The 23,759-nt window shown below is 42.1% G+C and overlaps 1 protein-coding gene across 3 annotated transcripts in view; it reads right to left on the bottom strand.

Moving 5' to 3' along the window:
- The window catches only part of NUP214 (nucleoporin 214), an 84,882-nt gene that overhangs the window by 26,540 nt on the left and 34,583 nt on the right, over positions 1-23,759 (bottom strand). For all 3 annotated transcript variants that reach the window (XM_043916574.1, XM_043916575.1, XM_043916573.1), the window contains exons 23-29: positions 23,052-23,213; positions 20,838-20,937; positions 11,050-11,125; positions 9,615-9,693; positions 6,660-6,750; positions 4,752-4,813; positions 174-2,006 (exon numbers count right to left, since the gene is read on the bottom strand). In XM_043916574.1, the coding sequence (XP_043772509.1) occupies positions 174-2,006; positions 4,752-4,813; positions 6,660-6,750; positions 9,615-9,693; positions 11,050-11,125; positions 20,838-20,937; positions 23,052-23,213 (2,403 nt within the window). The remainder of the gene's footprint in view (positions 1-173; positions 2,007-4,751; positions 4,814-6,659; positions 6,751-9,614; positions 9,694-11,049; positions 11,126-20,837; positions 20,938-23,051; positions 23,214-23,759) is intronic.

A 23,759-nucleotide genomic window follows, 5' to 3' on the forward strand; every position in this document is an offset into this window, starting at 1 on the left:
TGATTAGGCCAAAGAAACGCCCAGGGCCACCAGCGTCCAAGCCCTCTTACAGACTTTCCAGAACCTCTTCTGTTTTCCCTCCCTTCCTTTTCACTCCTGAAGCAATGTAGACTTGTTGCAAATGTTTCAAATATGGAGGACAACCAAGGAAAAAATCTCCCATAAGTACTTACCTGAAGCTTGACAGAAGCTAAAGCCAGAGGATGACGCTGTTGTGGTGGCAGCCGAGGTGCCACCAAACACAGAGCCTCCCTGCCCAAAGCCAGGACTCTGACCAAAAGCAGGAGGGTTGTTCTGGCCAAAGAGCCCACCTCCGTTGTTGGTAGACGACTGTCCAAACGAGAAGGAGCTGGAGCTACTGGTGCTTGAAGAGGCACCGAAGACATTCCCGCTGGTGGACGTGGGGGTGGAGGACACGGACTGACCAAAAGCAGGCACAGAGCTGAACCCGGGCTGACTGAAGGAAAAGCTGCTCGCGGGGCTGCTGGTCGACTGCCCGAAGGCCGGAGCCTGCCCAAAGCCCGGCTGTCCGAAGACCCCTGGGGTGGAGGCACCAAACGCAGGGCTGCCGAACCCTGAGCTGCTGACCTGTGGCGCGGCAGCCGCTGTGCTGACATTGCTTCCTGTCTGCTGCCCAAACAGGCTGGGGGCGGTGCTGGTGGCCACCTGCCCAAACATGGGGGTCGCCGAGGGGGCGGTGGCTGTATGGCTGGTGAGCTGGCTGAAAGCCGAGCTAGAGCTGGCAGCGGGAGGCTGAGTGAAGACAGAGGAGTCAGAAGTGACTATCCCAAACACTGGGGTCTCTGTGGCGGGGCCTGGAGCAGCACTGGAAACAGCACTGGAGGTGGTGGGAGGTCTGGATGTTTCTGGGGCCACAGGGATGGTGCTCGAGGCTCCAGGTGCCGTGATGGTGGCTGGCCCGGGCACAGAGACAGTGGGGCCTGGGGATGGCGGTTCCGTCTTGACGTCTGGGACCCCGGGGGCTGTTGGAGCGGCCTCAGCCGCAGGCGCCAGGACACTGGTACTGGCCGCCTCAGTGCCAGGGCTGCTGACGGCGGGCTGGGCAAGAGCAGGCTCCTTCTTCCCAGGGTCGGGAGTCTGAAGCGGAGCCTGGGGAAGCGGGGTTGGTGGCTGCTGCCCCAGGAGGGAGGCAGTTGATGCCGAGGCTTCATTACTGCCTGGCTTCTCGGGCAGAGCCGATGATGCGGCTGCTTCTGAGCTTTTACCAGAGGACGTGGGCAGGGTGGGGGCAGACTCTGAGCTCAGGGGGCTGCCAAACGACAAGCTGGGGAGTGACGTGGGCAGGGGCGTGGCAGTGGATGGTGGGGCGGAGGAGGGTGCTGTGCTGCTTGTTGATTGGCCTCCGAATGAAAAGCTGGTCTTGCTACTACTGAAAAACAGGCCCCCAAAACTGAACAGCCCAGAGGAGCCTGCACTGGTGAGTGGCAGGTTGCCAAAGACGCCCGTCGAGGAGCTGCTGGGGCTGGGGCTGGGACTGGCTGCTGCTGTTGGTGCCGCCGCTGAGGTGGCCGCGGAGCTGGTCTCGGGGGGCTCTGCTGGCTTCCCCAGCACCGCAGGGCTGGGAAAACTGAACCCGGAGGGGGCGGCGGGGGTCTTGGTGGGCTGCGCACCAGCACTGGTCACGCCTGGGGACGGTGCCTTGCTGGCTGGCTTGGTGGACTCGTCTGCTTGGCCGACCCGCAGTCCTGAGAAACTTCCCAGAGTCTCTCCCGTCAGGGAGCTTGGGAATAGCAGTTCGCCCAGCTTGGACGGTGGCGCCTCCAGCTTGCCAGCAGGGGTGGAGAGAGAGATTCCAGAAGGGGCTGCGGGTCTGCTGCTGGATGGGGCAGACTCTCCTGGAGCGGCACCAGCTGCTCCCGTGCTAGCTGATGTCATCGTCCCTGAGGAAGGTAAGCTTTCAGGAACGGTCTCATAGAAAGGCTTGCCTCCCCCACCAAAGGAGAACGCATCGAGCTGGCTTGACTCTTTGGTGGGGGGTGCTGACCCTGGCAAGAAAAAGAAATTAGGAGATGGGTTGGCTGTCACAAAATACGACCGATCACAGCCTCACTGACCTCTCTAAGCCAGAGCCTCTCTCTTCCCATGACCTCATCAGACAGCCTGTTCTGACAGCACTGTCCTTGTGGAGGACAGAATGTGTGCTTCTCCGTGGGAACGTGCACTCTGAGTCGTCTCACTGAGGTGAGACGAATGCACGTTCTTTTTATCACCATTAAGTCACAACAAATACACCTGTATCTAGAGTACATGAAGTTAACCTAGCTGTCCACAAGAAAAACAGAAAGACCTCACGCACATTTCCTCCCGTGTGTGTGTGTCTCAGGAATAACATTCTTAGCACATGCTAGCCTGTGGACCTCTTCCTGACAAGACAAGGAACTGATTCCGAATGGTAGTTTTTCCTTTGCTTTTATGGACAAAGTGTCAATCCACAGGTCATCTTTCTCACCTACAGTTAAGGGCTGCTTCCTAGTGCTCTCCTCACAGAATGCTCTCACAGAGGCAGTGTGGTCTGCTGGGCAAGGACATGAGGGGCTGAGGCTGAGGGCTCTGCCACTTGCTGGCTGTGCCACTCTGGAAAAGTTAATTGACTTCTCTGGGCTTCAGTGTCTCCATTTGGAAGACAGATAATAATAGCATACACCTCATAGAGTTGTTGCAAAGATGAAATAAAATGTAGGTAAAGTACTCACAAGGCCTGGTCAAAAAAGTGGTCAACAAAGAAGATTAAAATTTGATATTTATAAACGGAAATTGGTCTGTTGCAAGTGCCTGTTGAGGTGTTTAGCTCCATGTGGTTTTAAGAAGTCTGGCTATCACAAACGCCTGGGAACACTGTGAAGCCCATGCTATCTGCAGATAACTTCCAGAAACCCCTCTTTGTATCACTGGTATTGTATTGAGCTGCTTGTGATTTTAGATTGCTGTCTGTTCTGGTATTAATGAAAATGCTTATGGAATTTCTGTTGTGTTTTATTCTTAATGTATTTCATTTAGGATTTCTGACAATTAGTTTGTTCTTGCCAATCTTTTTATATCATTGAGTTATTTTTTATGGGACTGGGGAGAGGGGTGGGCCTCAAGGGATTCTGCCGCATCTAAGTGGGCAGAACCATTTAGGAATCACTGCTCAGACAGAAAGGAAGGACTGAAATCAACAACCTTTTAAGTGCCGCACACAAACTGGGTTCAGGACATCTGGTATGCTTTCAGCTCCCGAATATCCCTCTAGCAGATTTTAAGAGATCCCTTTTTTTACCAAAACACGTTCATCACTTGGGCTGGCACACAGAAAAGCACTCATAAAAATATGTGCTGAAGGAAGAGTTGAAAGATGGTCATTGTCTTATTTATTACAGGAAAACCTGGAAAAAGCTTGAACCCGTCCAAGAGGGGGATGGTTAAATAAACTATGGCACATCCGCAAGACAAATTACGTAGCCACTAAAAATGACATTTAAACAAGACTTTCATTAATATTGGAAAACTCACAAGAGATTGTGCTAAATGAAAAGGTAGAAGCAAAAGGCCCAAAAGGAAATATAACAGAACTGCAACAGTTAAGGGTACAACGTGTGATTCTAGAACATATTACTTTAATAAAAAATATAAACACTTTTATAATAAAAGCTTTCTTTTTAAAACAGAAGTAAACTCAATTACTTTGAACTGAGAACTTGAAGGCACTTAAAAAATACATCTGGTTTCTAATAGGTCCTCAAAGTCTTTTAAACATTAAAAACATGCTGGTAGATGTTGGTCTGAGCTTCCCAGCTGGTTCAGTGGTAAAGAATCAGCCTGCAACACAAAAGACTCAGGTTCGATCCCTGGGTCGGGAAGATCCCCAGGAAAAGGAAATGGCAACCAACTCCTGGAAAATCCCATGGACAGAAGGAGTCTGGCGGGCTACAGTCCATGGGACTGCAAAAGAGTCAGACACGACTCAGTGACTAAACAACAACAACAGATGTTGGCAGATCTGCAACAACATGCATGGGACAAGTGTGTTTCCTGATAGGTTATCAAGGAAAAAAAGATGAGTTCAGTCTTTCATTTCTACAGTACTATGTGTGTGTGTTCAGTCACTCAGTCCTGTTGGACTCCATGGACTGTAGCCCACCAGGCTCCTCTGTCAATGGAAATTTCCCAGGCAAGAATACTGGAGTGGGTTGCCATTTCTTCCTCCAGGGGATCTTCCCAACCCAAGGATCGAACCAGTATCTCTTGTGTCTCCTGCCTTGGCAGGTGGATTCTTACCACTGCCCTATCTCAACCTACACATTGATACAATTTTGACTTCATTAAAAAAATTTTTTTAAATTATGAAAGCATGATAACACTTTACAGGAGACTGGGAAAATACAGAACAAAGTTACATATAGTTTCACTACATATTACGATGATTAAAAATTAATATAGTTTTAAATATCATATGACAAAGACGGAGAAAGAAATTTTAACTTGCGTGAAAAACATTCACATTTAAAGCACAGCCTTGCCTTTCTAGAAGCAAATCCTTTCTGAGTTTTTTAACTATGAAGACAGAAGTCCTTCCCCACAGTTTCTTAAATCCAGCCTGTTTCTAATGCATAATACCAATACCAAGTTCACTACAGATACTTTAAGCAAGATGCAGCAGCAAGCAAAATGTCAACCAACCTGCCCCCCTCAAACCTGCACTTGTTTAGAGGGAAACACAAAGGTGAGGCGACGCAATGCAGAGACTGTACCTTGTGTGGCAGGGAAGTTAGAAGACGGTGTTGGTGTGACAATCCCAAAATTAAAGCCAGTCCTAGGGGGTGGAAAAAAAGAAGTTAAAAATTAACAGACTTAAGGCACAACATTGCCCTTTTAATAGTACATTTTATAATTCATTTACATAGTCTACTCTGTAGAGAGTTTTTTTTTTTAATTTTTAAAATTTTTAAATTTTAAAAAAAATTTTAGTTGTACCAAGTGGCTTGTGGGATCTCACGTCCCTGACCAGGCACTGCATCCAGCCCACAGAAACGAAAGCGCTGCCCCCAAGCCACTAGACACCAGGAAACGTTCCTCAAAAACTTTCCTGACTCTTTTCATCCTCTCCTCTCCTTCTGTACATTTTCTTCACAATGTGAGTGAAGACACTATAGCCAAAGAAGAAAACTCAGCACCAGTTGAACCAGAATGGACTACTCACTCTGAGAAAAGTTCAAATAACAAATTTAAAACTATTGGATTGGTCAAAAAGTTCATTTGGGCGTTTCTGTAAGATGTTATGGAAAACCCCGAATGAACTTTTTTGTCAACCTGATAAAAAGCTTTAAAATGTAACGGGCCAAGCATATCAAATACAGTAAGTAACAGTAAAGAGTACAGTTAGTTGTTTTTTTTTTAACTTGTCACTGGCTTCATCAAATGGTCCAAGACCACCTGAGATGTGTAAAATAGTTTATCACCTTAAAAAAAAAAAAAAAAAAAAGAAAACAAATCTCTTTCTTTGTCTCAACCCTGGTAAAGAAATTTGATGTAACAGAGGTAAGCAACTGACCCATGACCCAAACCTCTGCAGGTTATTTTAAAGACAGGAAGAAGACTGAAAAAAAAAAAAAAAAAAAGACAGGAAGAAGACTAAAAAAATAAATAAATAAAATAAAGACAGGAAGAAGACTATCAGGTTCACAGAAGTAAAGATTAATTAAAAGATGCAGTAGATCCTGGAACTGACCTACTCTCTAAAATTGTGCTCCAAACTACCTTTGGGGAGTAGAAAACATAATGATTTACAGGAAATATAATTTCCCCCTTGAAATTCTATTCTAACACCCTCCTTTCTCATAATGTGTTAGGCTGAAGGGTGCTCAAGAAACAAACTCACGGCAAGGAAAAGACACTGTGGTCAGTGTGATTCCAGTTACAAAAGCATAACCTGGAAGAGCTTAAGAGGCTTTTCTAATGGAACTGAATGTGCAACCCTTCACGGTGAAAACAATCTTTGGATGAATTTTTATCTCAGCCACACAGAGACTAACTCCACCCCAAAGCAGAGAGATGCTGTGTCAACTCTCACAGGTTTCACGATGAGTGTTTGCAGCATAGTGAAAAGGTATGCCCCCTCCGAGGTTAATAAGAACTTTCCTTGGACTGAGGGTTAGAAGACCCTTTTGTTTTTAAAAATGACTCAATTTGACAAGTACAGACATCATCACTTAAAAAAAAAATGAACAGAAATGGACTTCCCCATATCTATATAGAACCCAAATTCTCAAATGGCCACTGTCTTGATCGCTCAGCAGTCTAGTATAACGTGACCCCTCGGGGCAGCGAAGCCAATCCAAGGTCTCACCCAACCGCCAGATGGTGTCAGAATGAAAAGATCTCAGTCTGATAAACTAGAGCAACCACAGACCCACTACCTAAACAAGGTTTATCCTAAACAACAAAACAAACAAGTCAGTAAGAACACACATACAAACTTGAATCAAAAAGGGGAAACAGATTTACATTAGGACACTAAGCTACTCCCACCATCATTAAATGTGTCATTGTGGAGATAAGAACTCTGGCTTCATATAAGTATACCTACTGACTGTAAGATTTGGGGAAGCAATCTATAAGGATGCTGGTGATGTGCCACAAAATTTAAGTTCACAACTGACCCTGATGAAGAAAATGAGAAAGGCTTGCTGAACTGCCCAACAGTAGATGGGGTAGAAGTCACAGCTGTTTCTGTCTTGGTTGCCACTGGTCCTGGAATTATGGGAAAAAACGAAGAACATTACAAAAAACCAAACACCACTTTAGTTTAATTCTCTGCGGCACTGAATGCGTAGTGCCATGCAAAGCACAGCCCCAGGTCACGTGCTTCCTGTAGGTCAGTGGTCAAGGGGAGAGTGAGGACTCAGTCGTGCTCAAGGTCTCTGAATGGGCTCTCTGGCCCTGTCACTGTTAATTTCAAACCAAGGCATGCCACTTTACCCTTTCCAGGAAAGACATCAAAGTAACTGAGTGCAGTTCAAACTTAAGGCTTTAAAAGTAGATTTTGCAATTAATGAAATGTGATATATATCAAAGAAAAAAAACTCCAAGGGGAAATAGGTTATGTTAAATATCTCTGAGTAGTGACTTCATGGCTATTGGCTTCTCGCCGCATTTCTGTATTTTCCAGAGACTTCTTATATTAATATTAGTTAATAACAAGTCTGCTTCTTTGTTTTTTATTACAGAGGTAACATGACTGCTGTCACAAAGAGAAGTGTGGAGAGTTAAGGTGTAATCCGTCATCTTCCCCACATCCGGTATACTGTGACTGCTTACCAACAGGCTGGGGTATTACCTACACTCTCTCCCCTACCTTTCCCTCTCCTTTTAAAAGGAGAAGGGGGATGGGGGAATTACATTTGAGAAGCCCAAATCAAACCAATCCAAACAATAAGAAAAAGCATCTTCTCTTTTACATAAGTATGGAGTAAAGATTTGCAAAATTATCTAAAACACTACTATAATACAATGTGATGTGTACAAGAATGTCTAATGTAGCCTTACTTATAATTTTGAGAAGTTAAGAACAATCTGAACTATCAGCAGAGTATTGGCAAAAACTTAACAGGGTACAATTGTACAGCAAAGGGATTAAAATGAGAGAGGCAGAGTTGTACCAGATCTGAAAAGATGAACATGATATTTTCCCGGTGGGAGGGAGGAGAGGGGACAGATTACAGATTAGTATATACAGGATATGGCTATCTTTGTTTAAAGAAACCAATAGATACACATCAAACCCCAAGAGATACACATCAATTCTTTGAGGGCTGTTATCTCTGGAATAGGGAACTTACACATTTTCTGCATTATATAGTTCCACACTGTAGACTTTTTGTGGTCCTATAATAGTTTTAAAGTCAGGAAAACAATGAAGGTATTTCCATTATTAATTAGTAAGGGAATTATTCTTTTTTTTTTTTAATCAGTAAGGGAATTATTCTATAGAGGTTTCAGAGATGACTTTTTGTTGTTGTTAGAAGTTTTTGCAAACTCTTAAATAGTGTTTTTCAGGGAAATTTTCCTGCTCAAAAAAAGTCTGTTTCTGGCAAGTAGAAACAGAAGGACATCTAGCAATGACAGTGAATATTTCACAATCATCACTGAATGATGAATCTTAGAAATTTCTTTCCAAGTCAAGCTAACTTCCCCTGAGATGTTCTTGCTTCTTAATTTCAAGAGTGACAAAAAACTCTCCAATAAAATCCTTGAAAGAGGTTAGGATATATAATCTTTCAAATTTTCTTCTAAAATATTAGCCAGAAATGGAAACAAACTTCTTAATTTGAATCCTAAATGATTCAAAAGTCTTTGACAATTCCACTAAAATTTCCCTTCTAAGTTAAAGTTCTAGCTTCTAGTCAAGAAGTGCTACATACTGCCTTCTCATCGAAGGCTTATATGATAAAAACTGTGCATTAGTCTGAATTCCAGAATACAGCCTTGGCTACACAATGGTTTTTTTTCTGAGTGTAAGGAATATTTACTGAGGATAAACCCAATATCCAGTGAGAAAGCTTCTGACTACAGAGGAAGTTGGGATGATAGCATGACTGTGTAGAGATTATGGTGGGCAGGCTACTCATGTGTGAAGTTCAGCATCTCTGACAGAATTTATTAGCTTAAAGACCCACTTGGGAGCATGAATCAAAATAAAAGCTGTAATTCAGAGCACAGGGAGAACGCTGGACTGTGGGCAGCACAAGAGCCCTGCAGCAAAAAGCGACACATGCCAAGTGAAGTGGGCTCTGACAGAGAGCCAACAGAAGGGGCCGACATTAAACTAGGCTGAATGCACAAGCACGCTTCTGCATCAAGTGGGCTCAGGCCAGCAAGGATGCCTGGTCAGAACACTTTATGGTAACGTAAAAACTAATTTCAGTTAAGAGGCCTGAGTGCTGGAAGCATGTGAAGCTACAGTCTTTCAATACTGGATTCTATCCACTTATCGTGTGCTGTACTTAGCCGCTCAGTCATGTCCAACTTTGTGACCCCATGGACTGTAGCCCACCAGGCTCCTCTGTCTATGGGATTCTCCAGGCAAGAATACTGGAGTGGGTTGCCATGCCCTCCTCCAGGGCATCTTCCTGACCCAGGGATCGAATCCAGATCTCCGTATTACAGGTGGATTCTTGACTGTCTGAGCCCCCAGGGAGGCTCTCCACTTATCACCTTGTCTTATACTGTAACGGATCCATTTTACTTTCTATATTTTACTGGGTTTTGAATTGGCCTTAAAAACCCAGAGAGTTTTTCTTTCCCTTTAGTAGAAGAAATAAGAGTTCAATGTTCGGATCTACTTCTCTCTAAACTTCGATATCCAGCAAGGCAGGTGTTCCTTTTGGGAAAAACGTTTAAAGGGAGGCTTTCTCCTATTACTCTCCTATTTCAGAAGTCTAAAGAGCTGCCGAAGGGCTCACTAACTTCCTGGAGATTCTACATCCCCTGAGGCTTTTTAAATATGTCTTTATTTGATTTCACATCAACTGCCTTTGTGATCTAGAACAATTAAATTCTTCTGTGGAACGTACCTTTCACCTTTTATTTTCACGAAAACAAAAGTGCAAACTGACCTGAAGCTTTATCACCAGATGACAATTGACTGGATGCTGGTGGGGGCCCAGATGGCTTTAGGGCATTTATCAGCGATCCCTGTAATAGGAGGAAAACATTTATGTGACCCATAAAACAGTTTTTGGAATAAAGGAACATGTAAAATGATAACATAATTTAAAATAAGCAAGCACAAACACTTCTATTTAGTTAAATTTTGTTTTTCAGTTTCAACTTAGGTCAATATGTTTAAACGTAATATTGCCTCAGAGATGGGAATACTCCAAAAGCACAAGAAAACAGGGTCCTGCTTGCCTAGCCTGCAGTTACTTCCTCAGCGCCTAACGCAATGCTCAGCACATAAAAGGCATCAGGATATTCGAAACACAAATGAAGGAAGAAGTAAATGAATGAAATACATCCTGGCTCTCAATAAAACTTATAGTAAGGTAAAGAAGCAAAACTGTTCAACTTATCCAGCTCCAGTCAATGTTCTTTTTCTCTTGTTTGTTATGATTTGTGCCTCACCATGTGTCCTCCAAGGTGAAGATGGAAAGCTCCAGAAGAAAGACCAAATGCTAACTGCTGAAGTGCCATGTTAAGTCAGGACAAATTATGGAGGAGACAGCCATGTCTGAGAACTCACATTAGGCAAGTTCTGAGGGTCAATCTCAAACACAATCTAAAACGACCTTTCTAGAGACAGAGTTGAATAGCAAAGAAACCAGGTTTTCTTAGGGAAAATTTCAGAGAGGGCTACCCTTCAGAGAGGGTAGATCACTACCTTTCCGCCATCTCCTATTATTTTCTTCTGGATTGTTTAACTGTCTACAATATAACCTATTTTCGTAAGAGACCATGTTTATCAGGCAAAAGCCTGAAAGTAGACATAACAAACATCACTGAAGATGCAAACTATGAAAAACAGGGATGATAGGAGAAAGCAGAAGACTCTATTCCCTGGAGGCTGATACCGAAAGGTACAATGAACAAAGCAGTGGGCAGGGAGAAGCTGGAAGATGGGTTCCAGCCCTGGTTCCATCATTCACTACCAGTGGAAGCTAGCGTCAGTCACTTGAGCCCTGGTTTCTTCATTAGTGAAATGTAGCTGAACATCTGTCTTGTCCACATGGTTGTCGTATGGGTTAACTAAGACAAGGTTAAATGAAAGTAAACTTCAACTCCACACAGATACCCTCCATACAAAGAATTATGACTCAAGATTACCAGATGGTCGACAAAGACATCATCAGGTCCTGACTGACCTACTAGGTCAAGCCCATCATAAACTGTGGGGAAAGGATCACAAGTCTTTTTCAGAGTTCATTTAAAAGACGTGGGAAAAAATTTTAAAAATAAAAAAATAAACAGTGCGGGGACTCAGTACCATGTTGTCTTCAGTTACAAGGACAGTCACTGCATGTCACATTAGCAAAGCAAAAATCAGCAATTTACCTGTTTAGCTTGGTTAGCAGCCGCTGGGGTCAACACTGGGTGAGGTGCTTTGGCCGCGGAGTACGGCGCTGAAGAGCTGAAAACCACAAAGCAGACGCTCAGAGAAAGGCACAACTGGGGGAAACTCAGTCAGCCCTGAGCCAGCCTTCGGTACAAGAAAATAATGCCAATTTGGGGGCAGAATACAGATGTCTAAGACCCTAATCAAAGTCATTTGACATGTTTCTGATTGAAGAATAAATTCTTTACATGAAATTTGGGTCTTTAGCATAAAAGTCAAGGCAATGACCTTAAAATGTATCTTCTTCCTGAAATTTTAAGGAAAAAAAGTTATGGATATTCAGAAGTAGATCTTTTTCTTGTTTGAAGAGAAAGCTTTCTCCACCTCCTCCCCATCACCCACCACCATTCCAGACCATGTGGGGAATTCTTGATTCTCTTTTCCGAGTCTCAGAAAATGTTCATCAGGATCGATGGGGTGTATATGATCTGCTCAAAGCAGAGCTCTCAGCTTCTCATAGCAACCAGCCCCGAGAGCTCACCACGTCAGCACACAGGAGAGTTAAAACATACCACAGCGCCGGGCCCAACCTGCACTTTCACTGTAGTGTCAATGTGAACAGTGCATCCTGTCTATGTAGAAAGAGTTCTCACCATCTTTTGTTGTCCCTGAACACAGTATACATGGAACTATTATTTTAATAACTACTTTCTCATGTGAAGAGCTGACTCATTGGAAAAGACCCTGATGCTGGGAAGGATTGGGGGCAGGAGGAGAAAGGGACGACAGAGGATGAGATGGCTGGATGGCATCACTGACTCGATGAACATGGGTTTGGGTGGACTCCAGGAGTTGGTGATGGACAGGGAGGCCTGGCGTGCTGCGATTCATGGGGTTGCAAAGAGTCGGACACGACTGAGCGACTGAACTGAACTGAGTGTTAATTTTGTTGTTGCTGTTGTTTAGTTGTTCAATTATGTCTGACTCTTTGCGACCCCATGGATTGCCAGGCTCCTCTGTCCATGGGATTTCCCAGGCAAGAATACTGGAGTGGGTTGCCATTTCCTTCTCCAGTGGATCTTCCAGACCCAGGGATTAAACCTGCATCTCCTGCATTTGCAGGCAGATTCTTTACCACTGAACCATCAGGGAAGCCCACTTAGTGTAAATATGTGAGGGGAAAAAATCCCCTGTTCAACACAAAGCTCTATTCTTGGCTCCTGGGAGCAATTCTTTTCATCAATGTATCTGTCCTCCGTCCAGAGCTACGCTGACCAGTAGGTATAGCAGTAACAACTGTAGCATCTGGTTTTATTTCTCAGAATTTCCACTTAAGGAGGATTAACAATTTTCCATTAAAAAGTTAACTTACGAGGGAAAAGACAAAAATAAACCCATGCCTCATGGGAAAAAATTATCAAACATCTTAATAATCTTACAGTCACCTCAGGATACTCTCTTGGAATAACACGAGAACATTCCCAAACTTTATTAGATTCAGAGAGAAGGAAAAAAAAATGTAATTATTTTCAATAAAACCCTCTTTATTTTCCTACTGAAGAGAGAAGCAGCTACAAATGTGTACCTCTCTGAAGAAATGCACACCTGTCCCCTGAGATACTCAACCAAGCAGGTACACAGGGATACTCCCTTCATCTACTTATACTCCAACAAGAAAAGGAATGTGTGAGTGAGAGGCTGGGACTGAGAAATCCCTGGGCAGACACAGCAGCCTTAGGTGGAAAAATGGTTACAGCTCATGAGAGTCACAAGGGAAGTGAAAATCTTTCATGCTTTCTCAAAGATGAGCTAAAAAAAAACTACGAATAAAAATAAAAGCAGCAATTCACCCAACTTTAGAACATTTATACCTCAAACTTAGTTATGATATGATGGTAAATTAAATCATACATGAAGCAGACGAAGTGCAATTATTCTTCTGTTTATTTGTGATAAACCCATAAATCTCTTGGGTGTCCTAAATCCCCAAACATGGAAAATTAGGATTCACAGTATTTACACACTGGGGTATGTGATGATCCAACAGAGAAATAAATGCTATTCGTGCACTCAGCTAATAAACGAACTGATTAAATCAGATCCACCACGATCTAAAAGAACAAGCAGAAAAGGACAGTATACTGCTAAATAAATGTGTTCAAAGACTTGTGCATGATCATGAACCAAAACAATGGAAATCAACAGCTAGAAGTGTTCAAGAGGAGATGGATATACCAAACTTGGAATTATCATATTCTGGATGACTATATTCTACTAGCAGTATGCACCTGAGAAGAGATCATCAGAAATTCATCTGAAATGTTCTGTTCCACGACCGAAAACAGAAATCAAAGGACCACAGGCAGAAAATGGCACTGTAACATATATCTACCTCCATTTCATCAAAAGTACGTGACAATCCGAAACATTTATGCAACTAACAACAGAACTACAAATGAGGCAAAAAAAAAAAGTTAGAACTGAAAGAAAAATAAGCAAATTCGTAGCTACACTTGAAAATACCAACACTATTCTTATTAACTGATGGAATAAGCAGACAGAAAATTATCATCATCAACCACCTTAATCACTGCAGATGGTGACTGCAGCCATGAAATTAAAAGATGCTTACTCCTTGGAAGGAAAGTTATGACCAACCTAGACAGTATATTAAAAAGCAGAGACATTACTTTGCCAATAAAGGTCCATCTAGTCAAGGCTATGGTTTTGCCAGTAGTCATGTATGGATGTGAGAGTCGGAATATAAAGAAAGCTGAGAGCCGAAGAATTGATGCTTTTGAACTGTGGTGTTGGAGAAGACTCTTGAGAGTCCCTTGGACTGCAAGGAGATCCAACCAGTCCATCCTAAAGGAGATCAGTCCTGAGTGTTCAATGGAAGGACTGATGTTGAAGCTGAAACTTCAATACTTTGGGCACCTGATTTGAAGAGCTGACTCATTTGAAAAGACTCTGATGCTGGGAAAGATTGAAGGCGGGAGGAGAAGGGGACAACAGAGGATGAGATGGTTGGATGGCATAACTGACTCAATGGATAAACTCCGGGAATTGGTGATGAACAGGGAGGCCTGGCATGCTGTAGTCCATGGGGTCACAAAGAATCGGACAAGACTGAGCGACTGAACTGAACCACCTTAACTGACATTTATAGAACATGCCACCCAATAAGAGCAATGGCACAGAACATTTACTAAGATGATTGACATTCCAGATCAAAGATTGGCAAACTAGAAACAAAAGACCAGCTGCCTGCTTTTGTAAATAAAGTTGAACTGTAACAAAGCCATGCCCATTCATTTACATTTTGTTTATGGCTGCATTCAGGCTACAACAGCAGAGTTGAGTAGTTGAGGCAGAGACTGTATCTCCCATAAGCTTACATTATTTACTGTATGGCCCTTAAAAAAGAAAAACCTTGCTGACCCCAGTTCTGGGTCATAGAAAAAGTCTCCATAAAACCTAAAGAATTCAAGTCATACAAAACATGTTTAACCATGATGGAATTAAATTAAAAATCAATAACAAAAAGATATCTAGAAAATGCCCAATTATTTAGAAATGAACACACTTTTAAATACCCTGTAGGTACACAAAAAACCCAAAATGTTTTGAACTAAATGAAAATGAAAAAATAACATTCAAAATCTGTGGGAGGTAGCCAAGGCAGTTCTTAGACGGAAATTTATAGCACCAAATGCCTGTGTTGGAAGAGAGGAGCATCAAATCAATGACCTTAGCTTTCACCTTAAGAAACTAGAAAAGTAAATAAAATTCAAAGTAAGCAGGAAAATGAAATAATACAGATCAAGCAGAGGGGAAAAAAATTGATGAAGCCAAAAGCTGGCTTCTTTGAGATCAATAAAATTGATAAAACTCTAGCTAGACTGATGAGGTAAAAAAAAAGACCCAAATTACCATTAAGAGGAAAATAAAATCTATATACATTTAAAGGATGATAATCAGTGACTATTAATGAAAAACATGCCAATAAATTCAACAACTCAAGTGAAATGAATTTCTTGAAAGATACAAACTACCAAAGAAGTAGATAAGCGGAACAGTCATATATGTACTAAAGAAACTGAAATTTCCAAGCCAAAATAACTTCACTGGTGAATTCTACAAAAATTTAAGGATGAAGAAACTGAAGAGGAAGGAACACTTTCCGACTCATTCTATAAGGCTAGTATTACTCTGAAGCTAAAATGGAACAAAGACATTACAAGAAAAGAAAATCTACAGACCAACATCCCTCATTAAGACAGATGCAAAACTATTAACAAAATTTTAGCAAATTGAGTCCAACCATATATTAAAAAGTTCAATACATTATTACTGATGATTGGTTTAACATTAGAAAACCAATCAGTGCAGCAAGGGTACCAAGACAATTCAAGGGGAAAAAAGGTTTTTTCCAAAAATGGTGCTGCACAACTGGGTGGTTGTTGTTCAGTCACTGAGTCGTGTCTGACTCTTTTGCGACCACATGGACTGCAGTCCCCCAGGCTCCTCTGTCCATGGGATTTCCCAGGCAAGAATACTGGAGAGGGTTGCCATTTCCTTCTCAGGTTATCTTCTCAACCCAGGGACTGTATGGCATCTCCTGCATTGGCAGGCGGATTCTTTACCACTGAGCCACCAGACAGGCCCTGGGACAACTGGGTATCCACATGCAAAAGAAAGATGTTGGATCACAAATCACAGTATTTACAAAAATTAACTCAAAACAGATCAAAGACCTAAATCTAACAGTTCAAACTATAAAACTTAGAAGAAAACACAGGAGTAAATCTTTATGATCCTGCATTAAGCAGTGGTTTCTTAAACATATATCAGACACCAACAGTGCAAGCAATAAAAGAAAAAAATAAATTGAAATTTATCAAAATTAAAAACTGTTGTTTCAAAGGACACCATTAGGAAAGTGAAAAACCACACAAAGAATGGGAGAACATATTTGCAAATCATGTATCTGATAAGAGACTTGAATCTAGATTACCTAAATAATATGACACCTTGGGATTTCCCTGGTGGTCCAGTGGCTGATTCCTTGCTCCCAACACAGGGGTCCCAGGTTCAATCCCTGGTCAGAGAACTAGATCCCATATCCTGCAACTAAGAGTTTGCATGCTGCAACTAAAAAGAAAGCTTCCTCAACGAAGATCAAAGATCCTGTGTGCCTCAACTAAAACCTGGTGCAGCCACATAAATAAATAAAAATAAATACTAAAAAAAAAGAAAAGAAAACGACACCTCAACAGTTAAGATAAAGAACCCAATTAAAAAAACAGGCAAAGGATTTAAAGAGATATTTCTCTAAAGAAGACACAAATGGCTAACATGCACACAAACAGACATCCAATAACATTAGTCACAGGGAAACACATATCAAAACCACAAGGAGATACCATGTCCATCCATTAGGATAGCTATAATCAAAAAGATGGACAATAACACATATTAGTGAGGATGTGGAGAAACTGGAACCTCATACATTGCTATTGGGAATGTAAAATGGTACAGCTACTTTGGAAAACAGTTTGAATTACATTTAGCTCAGAAAGTAGACTGCCATATGCTCTAGCAATTCTACTCTTAAAGCATCACCCAGAATAACTGAAAAGCAGGGACTCAAAGAGAGGGCTGTACAACAATGCTCAGTGAAGCATCACTCACAATAGTCAAGAGGGGGCAACACCCCTCCCAAGTGTCTACTTACAGATGAACAGGTAAGTAAAACAGGATATACTCATACAGTGGAAAGTTATTCAGTCATAAAAGGAATGAAATTCTTTTTTTTTTGTTTTGTTTTTTTTTTAGGAATGAAATTCTGATACATGCTACAACATGGGCTTCCCTGGTGGCTCAGACAGTAAAGAATCTGCCTCCAATGCCTGAGACCTGGGTTCGATCTCTGCATTTGGAAGATCCTCTCAAGAAGGGAATGGCTACCCACTCCAGTATTCTTGCCTGAAGAATTCCATGGACAGAGAAGCCTGGTGGATAACAAACAGTCCATGGGGTCACAAAGAGTCAGACATGACTGAGTGACTAACACTTCACAATATGGATAAATCTTAAAAATTTGAGTGAAATAAGCCAGACATAAAAGGACAAATATTACGTATAGGGCAAATTCTTAGCGACAGAAAGTAGATTAGAGGTTACCAGGGACTAGAAGGAAGGCGGAATAAAGAGTTACCATTTAATGGGTATAGTTGCTGTATGAGATAAACAGTTATACAACACTGTAAACGTATTTAATGTCTCTGAATTGTACACTTAAAAATGGTTAAAATAATAAATTTTGTTATACATATATTTACCCACAATAAAAAAGAAAAAGCTTCTTAACTGTTCTCCCTTTTTCTACTCTTCTTCACTCCAGCCCTTCTCATCTATTCTAAATATAAGAACCAGAAACTTCCTGCTAAACCCACAGGTCAACAAAATGATCTGCATTTATCATAGCTCGTGGAATATTAGACTACAAAAAGGTGAATTTTACTGTGTGTTAATTATGCCCCAGTATCTTTAAAAATTACTAAAATTTCTTTAAGAAAGCAAATATAAATTAGATTAGGTTACTCAGCATCAGTGGTGAGCCAGGTCCTCAACCAGGCTTACCAGGTGTTACTGGATTTGTACCCCGGCCCTACCCCACTCTCCTCTCTCCCTCCAGCCACCAGGGGCTGCCTGGCTTCATCCTGAACCTGCCAGACAAACTCTCACTACAGGTCTGGTGCTTGGGGCTTTCTTCCTTAGGATATTCAAGAGCCTGCTCTCTGGTCTTTATTCAAATGTAAAATGTCAAACGCCACTGCAAGGCAGAGTATTATCAACATATAAGACAGGAGAATCCCCAGTTGTGTGGTGAAAAAAATATGGTCTGGTATTTCTGAGACACGTTAGTCGTTAGTTATGTAGGAGAAGTGTAGGAGAAATACCTTCTTTGCCTCTATTTAAAACTGCAACCATGTCTGGACAAGAGTCCCTAAACCCCTTTTCTGCTTTAATTTTCTCCATCATACCTATCCCCTTCTAAAATACTGTATTTAGATGAATTTTACTTGTCATTTGTCTCTCTGTGACTAGGGCAGAGTTTGGGGATTTTGGGGGGCAGGGTCTGTTTTGTTAACTGTGTTATTCTCAGCACCTAGAACAGTATGTGGCATATACAAAATGCTACTTAAGTATTTGTAGAAAGAATGAAGAAACGAATGCCAAAATTCCTGAAAGGAATGATGATCTGGGTGTGTTTTGGAAAACAACAAACCAATAAAAATTTCACCATATTTCTCACCTCATTCCGCCCTGTTTCCTTCACCTTCCATTATCTCTAGATACACTGGCCTTTCACCTGCACTCAAACCTGCTCTGCCCTTTCCCGGGTCTGGGCTTTCACAGATCATGCCCCCTCTGTTTATAACACTCTTCTTCCACTCTGCCTGGCAACTTCTGGTCACCGCTCAACTTCCAGCTGAAACACCCTTCTTCCCACCCTCCTCGTCAGTCCCAGACTCAACCAGACTGCCTCACTGTGAGCCTTCCTGTATTTCTCCTTCACCAAACTCATTATACTACAGTTAAATAACTGATGTGTAATGGGTAGCTTAGTGGCTGCCTTCTTGCTAAAAAAAGTGTCATGAAAGTGGGGACTTGGTATGTCTTACTGACCACTGGATCCCAAATACCCAGGGCGTTATCATGTTCATGGCAGACACCCCTTAGAAATCTGCTGAATCAAGTGCCTGAGCGCTGGAGAGGAGTCTAAATAGCATGAGTGTGCCCCAGATAAGCCCTCTTCCTGAAAACAGGATGGCTGGTCAATGAATATAAGGGGTGAGTGGGGTGAGGCCAGTGAACATAAGCTATACCAATGGCAGAAACATGTAACCTCATCTTACAATAAATCTCTTTAAGATGTTACTCAGGAAAAGTTAAATGCAAAATTAAATACTTAAAATACACTTAGGAGGGACTTCCCTGGCAGTCCAGTGGTTAAGACTCTCTATGCTTCCACTGCAGGAAGCATGGGTCCCACCCTGGTCAGGGAACTAAGATCCCACAAAGGCTCGAGGTGCCACCAAAAACAAAAACAAAAACAAAAAACACTCAGGAAACTACTGCTTAACAGAATCTGAAAGCAAGTAATTTTATAATGAGTATAACTCCCTCTCAAGCTTTCTTATTGGGGAAGGTGGTAAATATCAATCCACTTACCAACTGTGCTTAGATTCACCTATTCAACAAGTAGCTATTAAAAAGAAACAACATTCCAGGTGCCATGCTGGGCATACAAGTTAAATAACAACCAGAGTCCAATTCTGTGGAGAAAAGAAGAGTTTCTTCGTCTCTTTTTAAACTTCTATGTCTATTTTTCCTAAGTCAGAAAAAAGGGCAAACTCAGAATTGCTCCTTTAACAAAGTTCATATCAATGATTAGCTCAGATGAATCACTGGAAGAAAACACAGCCTGAGATAAGATAAAGGAAACCATCAAGTGGTGCTTCTCACATATTGTGAGAACAGTTAAAATATTCCAGAAATACCAGACCATGTTTCTTTCACCATTAAGCTGGCTTTTCCTGTCTTATGTAAGATTCTGCCTTGCGGTGGCTTTTTCTTGCCTACCCTACACTAGGAATCTGGCTATAATTCCCAAACTCTAATGCACAGTTCTTTCCCTTGAGAAGTTCACAACAACCACAAATGCCATCTTGGTCTAAACAGCATACCAAAGCTTCAAGGTCACTATACGATAGGAAAGCTAGGCTTGTTTTTGGCTGTTAGTATGGCCCTGAGATAACTAAGAAATTCCTGGCAGTGTTGATAAATGGACCAATGTGGAAAAAAGAGAAGGCCAGTGGACTAGAGAAGTAGGGCCACTTGATAAAGCCAAAACAGAACAGGGAGCAGACCTGGGGTCGGGGAGGAGGGCGCTAATGTGAACTGGAAGAAACACAGGGTCAGTGGCTGTTCTTGCAGTTGGACTAATCACAGGCACTAGACACTAACTTCCTGAATGACCCTGGTCCTCACAAACTGAGGATGCAGCCCTCAACTCTTTCCCAGCCACAATGCAGAGTTCTTGCCTACAAAAGACTTGGAGCAACAGGACACGGGCATGTTCTATGAACCGTGCCGCCCACAGTGGGAGGGAGTCAATGCCTTGAATTCTAAACACAGATTCACACTTAAAAGTCAGTTCTGGCAGCAATGATCCAGCTCTCAGATGTGGCATGGGGAGAAACTGAAGTCTCCAAACAGAGCTGCTGCCTTTTAAACCACTGCTTTTTCATACAAACAATATGAGAAATTTGAAAAACAGGAATGCCTGGAGAGGGGAAGGAAGGGAGGAGAAACCATCATTGGGTTTTTAGAATCAATAGTCTGTGTTAGAGTTGAAGTGTCCACTCAGGAGCCCCAAGAGTATTTGAAAAAATAAATCAAACCCTCCACCTTACCTGACTTAATAATAACGTGTACCACATGCAGACTTACATACAGCAAACAGCACACTGAATGTGTAACACCAAGACTTTGAAAGTTTATGAGGCAACTGTTACTGCCAGTTGGAGAGGACCGTTTCCTGAAAACCCAATTGTGTGCCTGAGATTAGCTGTCCATTCCGCTCCTTTTATAATCTGAAGTTCTTACAGGGAAAACAGTCACACTGGGACAACAGCACTGCTGCCCCCTGCAGGCAGTTCTACGCTACTGCAGAGTAATTCATTGGCTCAAACACACTAAGGAAGCAGTAACATACCCCACCGTTGCAGAGGGGGCTGTAGCATTATTCTTCAATTCCTGCACATTCACCACTTGAGGGACATTCTTCAAAGTTGACTCAGTCAACGTACTGACAGCTATTTAAATAGAGAAGAGAAAGGCATGTTAATTGCAACACAGGATCAAAATTCTAGCCAGGTCTAATGAATAACTAGGACACAAACTCAAGCAGAACGCAAACTTATTATATAAAGGAAATTTAGGTAGTTCTGCAGCACTGTGTTCAATGGAACAGCTGGCCTACTTACTCCCTTCATAAAGAATATTCAATGAAGCTTTGTGCAATTTAACCAAATGTACTAGTTCAGAAAAAAGGAATTCACCAGCCAGCTTTTTATAGAGCAGAGCTGAGATACCTGCCATATTGTTGGCTCGTCCTGGAAAAGGGCAGAAAGAGCTAGAGGATTACCAGTATTTCTGCCTCCACTGTGCATTCATTCATTCGACCACTCTTTCACATGAGCTTATTATTGTTAGACTCTGTTAGGTGCTGGGAATACAAAAAATGTCTAAAATATAGTTTCTTCTCTAAAGAAGTTCATGCTTTAGTAGACAGACACAGTGAATAAAATATGAAAAATGGAGCTTCAACCAGAATGGAGGAGGCCAAGAAGGCCTGAATTAAGGAATGGCAACAGGGACTGATTTGATACCTACTTATCTATCTATCTTAGGCTTATCAGCTTTCATACCTTTTTGTATGTGTCTTATAATTTAACACTGTAGCCCAGGACTTTGTGACATGTTATAATTAGCTATGAAGAAGGCCTAAGCAAAGCTCTTGAATCTTCTCCAGCTACATTTGGGGCACAGTTGAACTTGCAGCCCAGGTAGGATGGTCGGTCTACGGCAGCTTACTTCACCCCCGCCTTCAGGGAGTCATCAGGGAAGCCCTACCTGTGACTGCACATACCTCATCCTTAACACTCACAGGTGCCTACACCTTCAAAACCTGTTTTTGAATAATGTCTTCTGAAATGATAACACAGATCACATCACCTCCTGCTGAGAGTGGACTAATCCTAAATCCTGGTAGACCTGAAGTTGATAAATAATCAATCAGCTTGATTTAGGGTCTGTTCAGTACAATGGTAAGATTCTGCTTGGTCCAACTAATATTTAAAACATCAAGGGTTTCTTATTTTTTCAGAAGGCTCAAAAACAAGTTGTCTTGTTTTTGCTCTTTCGTATCTATTTTAGATGTCTTAGTAAGAGTTTAAATATTTGAACTTTTCCTAGAAATCTATCATTATCTAATGGCAATTATTTTTGGCTAAATCAAACCACCATGTCTTTTCCATCTTTTAAAATTTTAGTGTAAATTGGTATATGTTCTAAGCAGTTATAAAATTTAAAAAATTCATTCAGCTAAAACAAAAATATGATTTATAGCCAAGTTTCTCACTCTTGGCACTAATGACATTTTGGGGATGGACAATCCTTTGTTGTAGAGTTTTCTTGTGCTTTTGGGAGTTTCTTTGCAGCATTCCTGGCCTCTACCCACTACTGGCCAGCAACACTGCCAACTATTGGAGCGGAAGCAGGCAGAGTAAAAAAGTCTCTGGTTGAGAAGCACTGGTTTGTAAAAACTGATTAACTGAAGATCCAAGGCAAATTACCTAGAAATCTTAATGTAGAAGATTATGGAGAGCCACAAACCACTGACAAAATGCAAGAGCTGATTAGCTCCTTAGAGCTTCACGTTTCCAGGTTAAAACTGCAATCTTAAGGAAAAGCTGTACTTCAACACAAAGAACGCAGGGTTGGAGTCTGGGCTTTGTTACATATTGGTTGGTGACCTTCGCCTCTCCAAACTGAGCATTACCCCAAAGCAAAATGGGCACATGTACACTCACTGCAAAGGGTGGCTCGGATTCTTAAAATACTGTGAGACAACTCTAATGTTATTAGGTAATCTAACAGCAAAGATTAATTCTGGGGCTTAAAGCAGACATTATTCAAAAATAGGGATGAATCCTTATTAGATTCAATCTAAAATGAAATGATGCAAATGAACTTAACTGAACGTGGCAGATCTTATACAGCCCTTTAAGGGCAAGTTTCCAACTGAGTCTCTGCCCTTTCAGAACTCTCCCCCCAAAGGCGAGAGCTGTCGCATCCGCATCAGTCCCGTCTTCTGAAAGGCAGCGAAAGGCCCGCCGTTTCCTGGCCCCTGTACCGGTGCTTTTACCTGGAGCCTGACTGGCCATCTGCCGTCTCAGTGCTGCCGCGGCGGCCGCCTGGGGGGCAGAGATGGGGTGGGAAGGGCCAGGTGCACCATGCTTCACAGTTTTAGTTGCAAGCATGGTGCTATCAGCTCCTTGGGGAATAATTTTGCTAGCAGGCGTAGACACTGAGGGAAAAAGAAAAGTTAAGTGAGAGAGTGGGTCAGAATAGAAGAATACACAAAAATTAAAATGGTAAATTCTCCATGTTAGGTTGTAGGGAAAATGGGAAGATTTAAAATCCTTAAGCATTAACAGAAAATACTGGCAAACTGACAAGTTGGCACTTTTATCTTTCAAAGATGCTATGTGCTATTTGCCCACTTACTGGAGAAAATACGTTACATGATCATTTTCTCTGATGCTGAGTGAGATATAACTTCTATGCCCATACAGAGCAAAGGTTAGCTCTCCTCTCACAAATCTCTCCATTCTAGTACCTCATGCCTAGGTTGGTCTACTTAGGAGTCACTTCACTACAAAGTCCTGACACTCTGAGCTGAAGATCTGACAGCCCAACAAAGGTCCTGTCGGCAAGCCACCACAGATAATGAGCACCATGGCTGGTGAGCTCTGAGACAGGACACGGCTCTAAGTTGAGATGAGCCGAGATGGGAAGGGCCCACACTGTACTCCACGGTAAAGGCGTAACAGCATGAGCCTTGCAGCATCTC

The sequence above is a fragment of the Cervus elaphus genome, chromosome 11, assembly GCF_910594005.1.
Source record: "Cervus elaphus chromosome 11, mCerEla1.1, whole genome shotgun sequence".
Classification (NCBI taxonomy): Eukaryota; Metazoa; Chordata; class Mammalia; order Artiodactyla; family Cervidae; genus Cervus; species Cervus elaphus.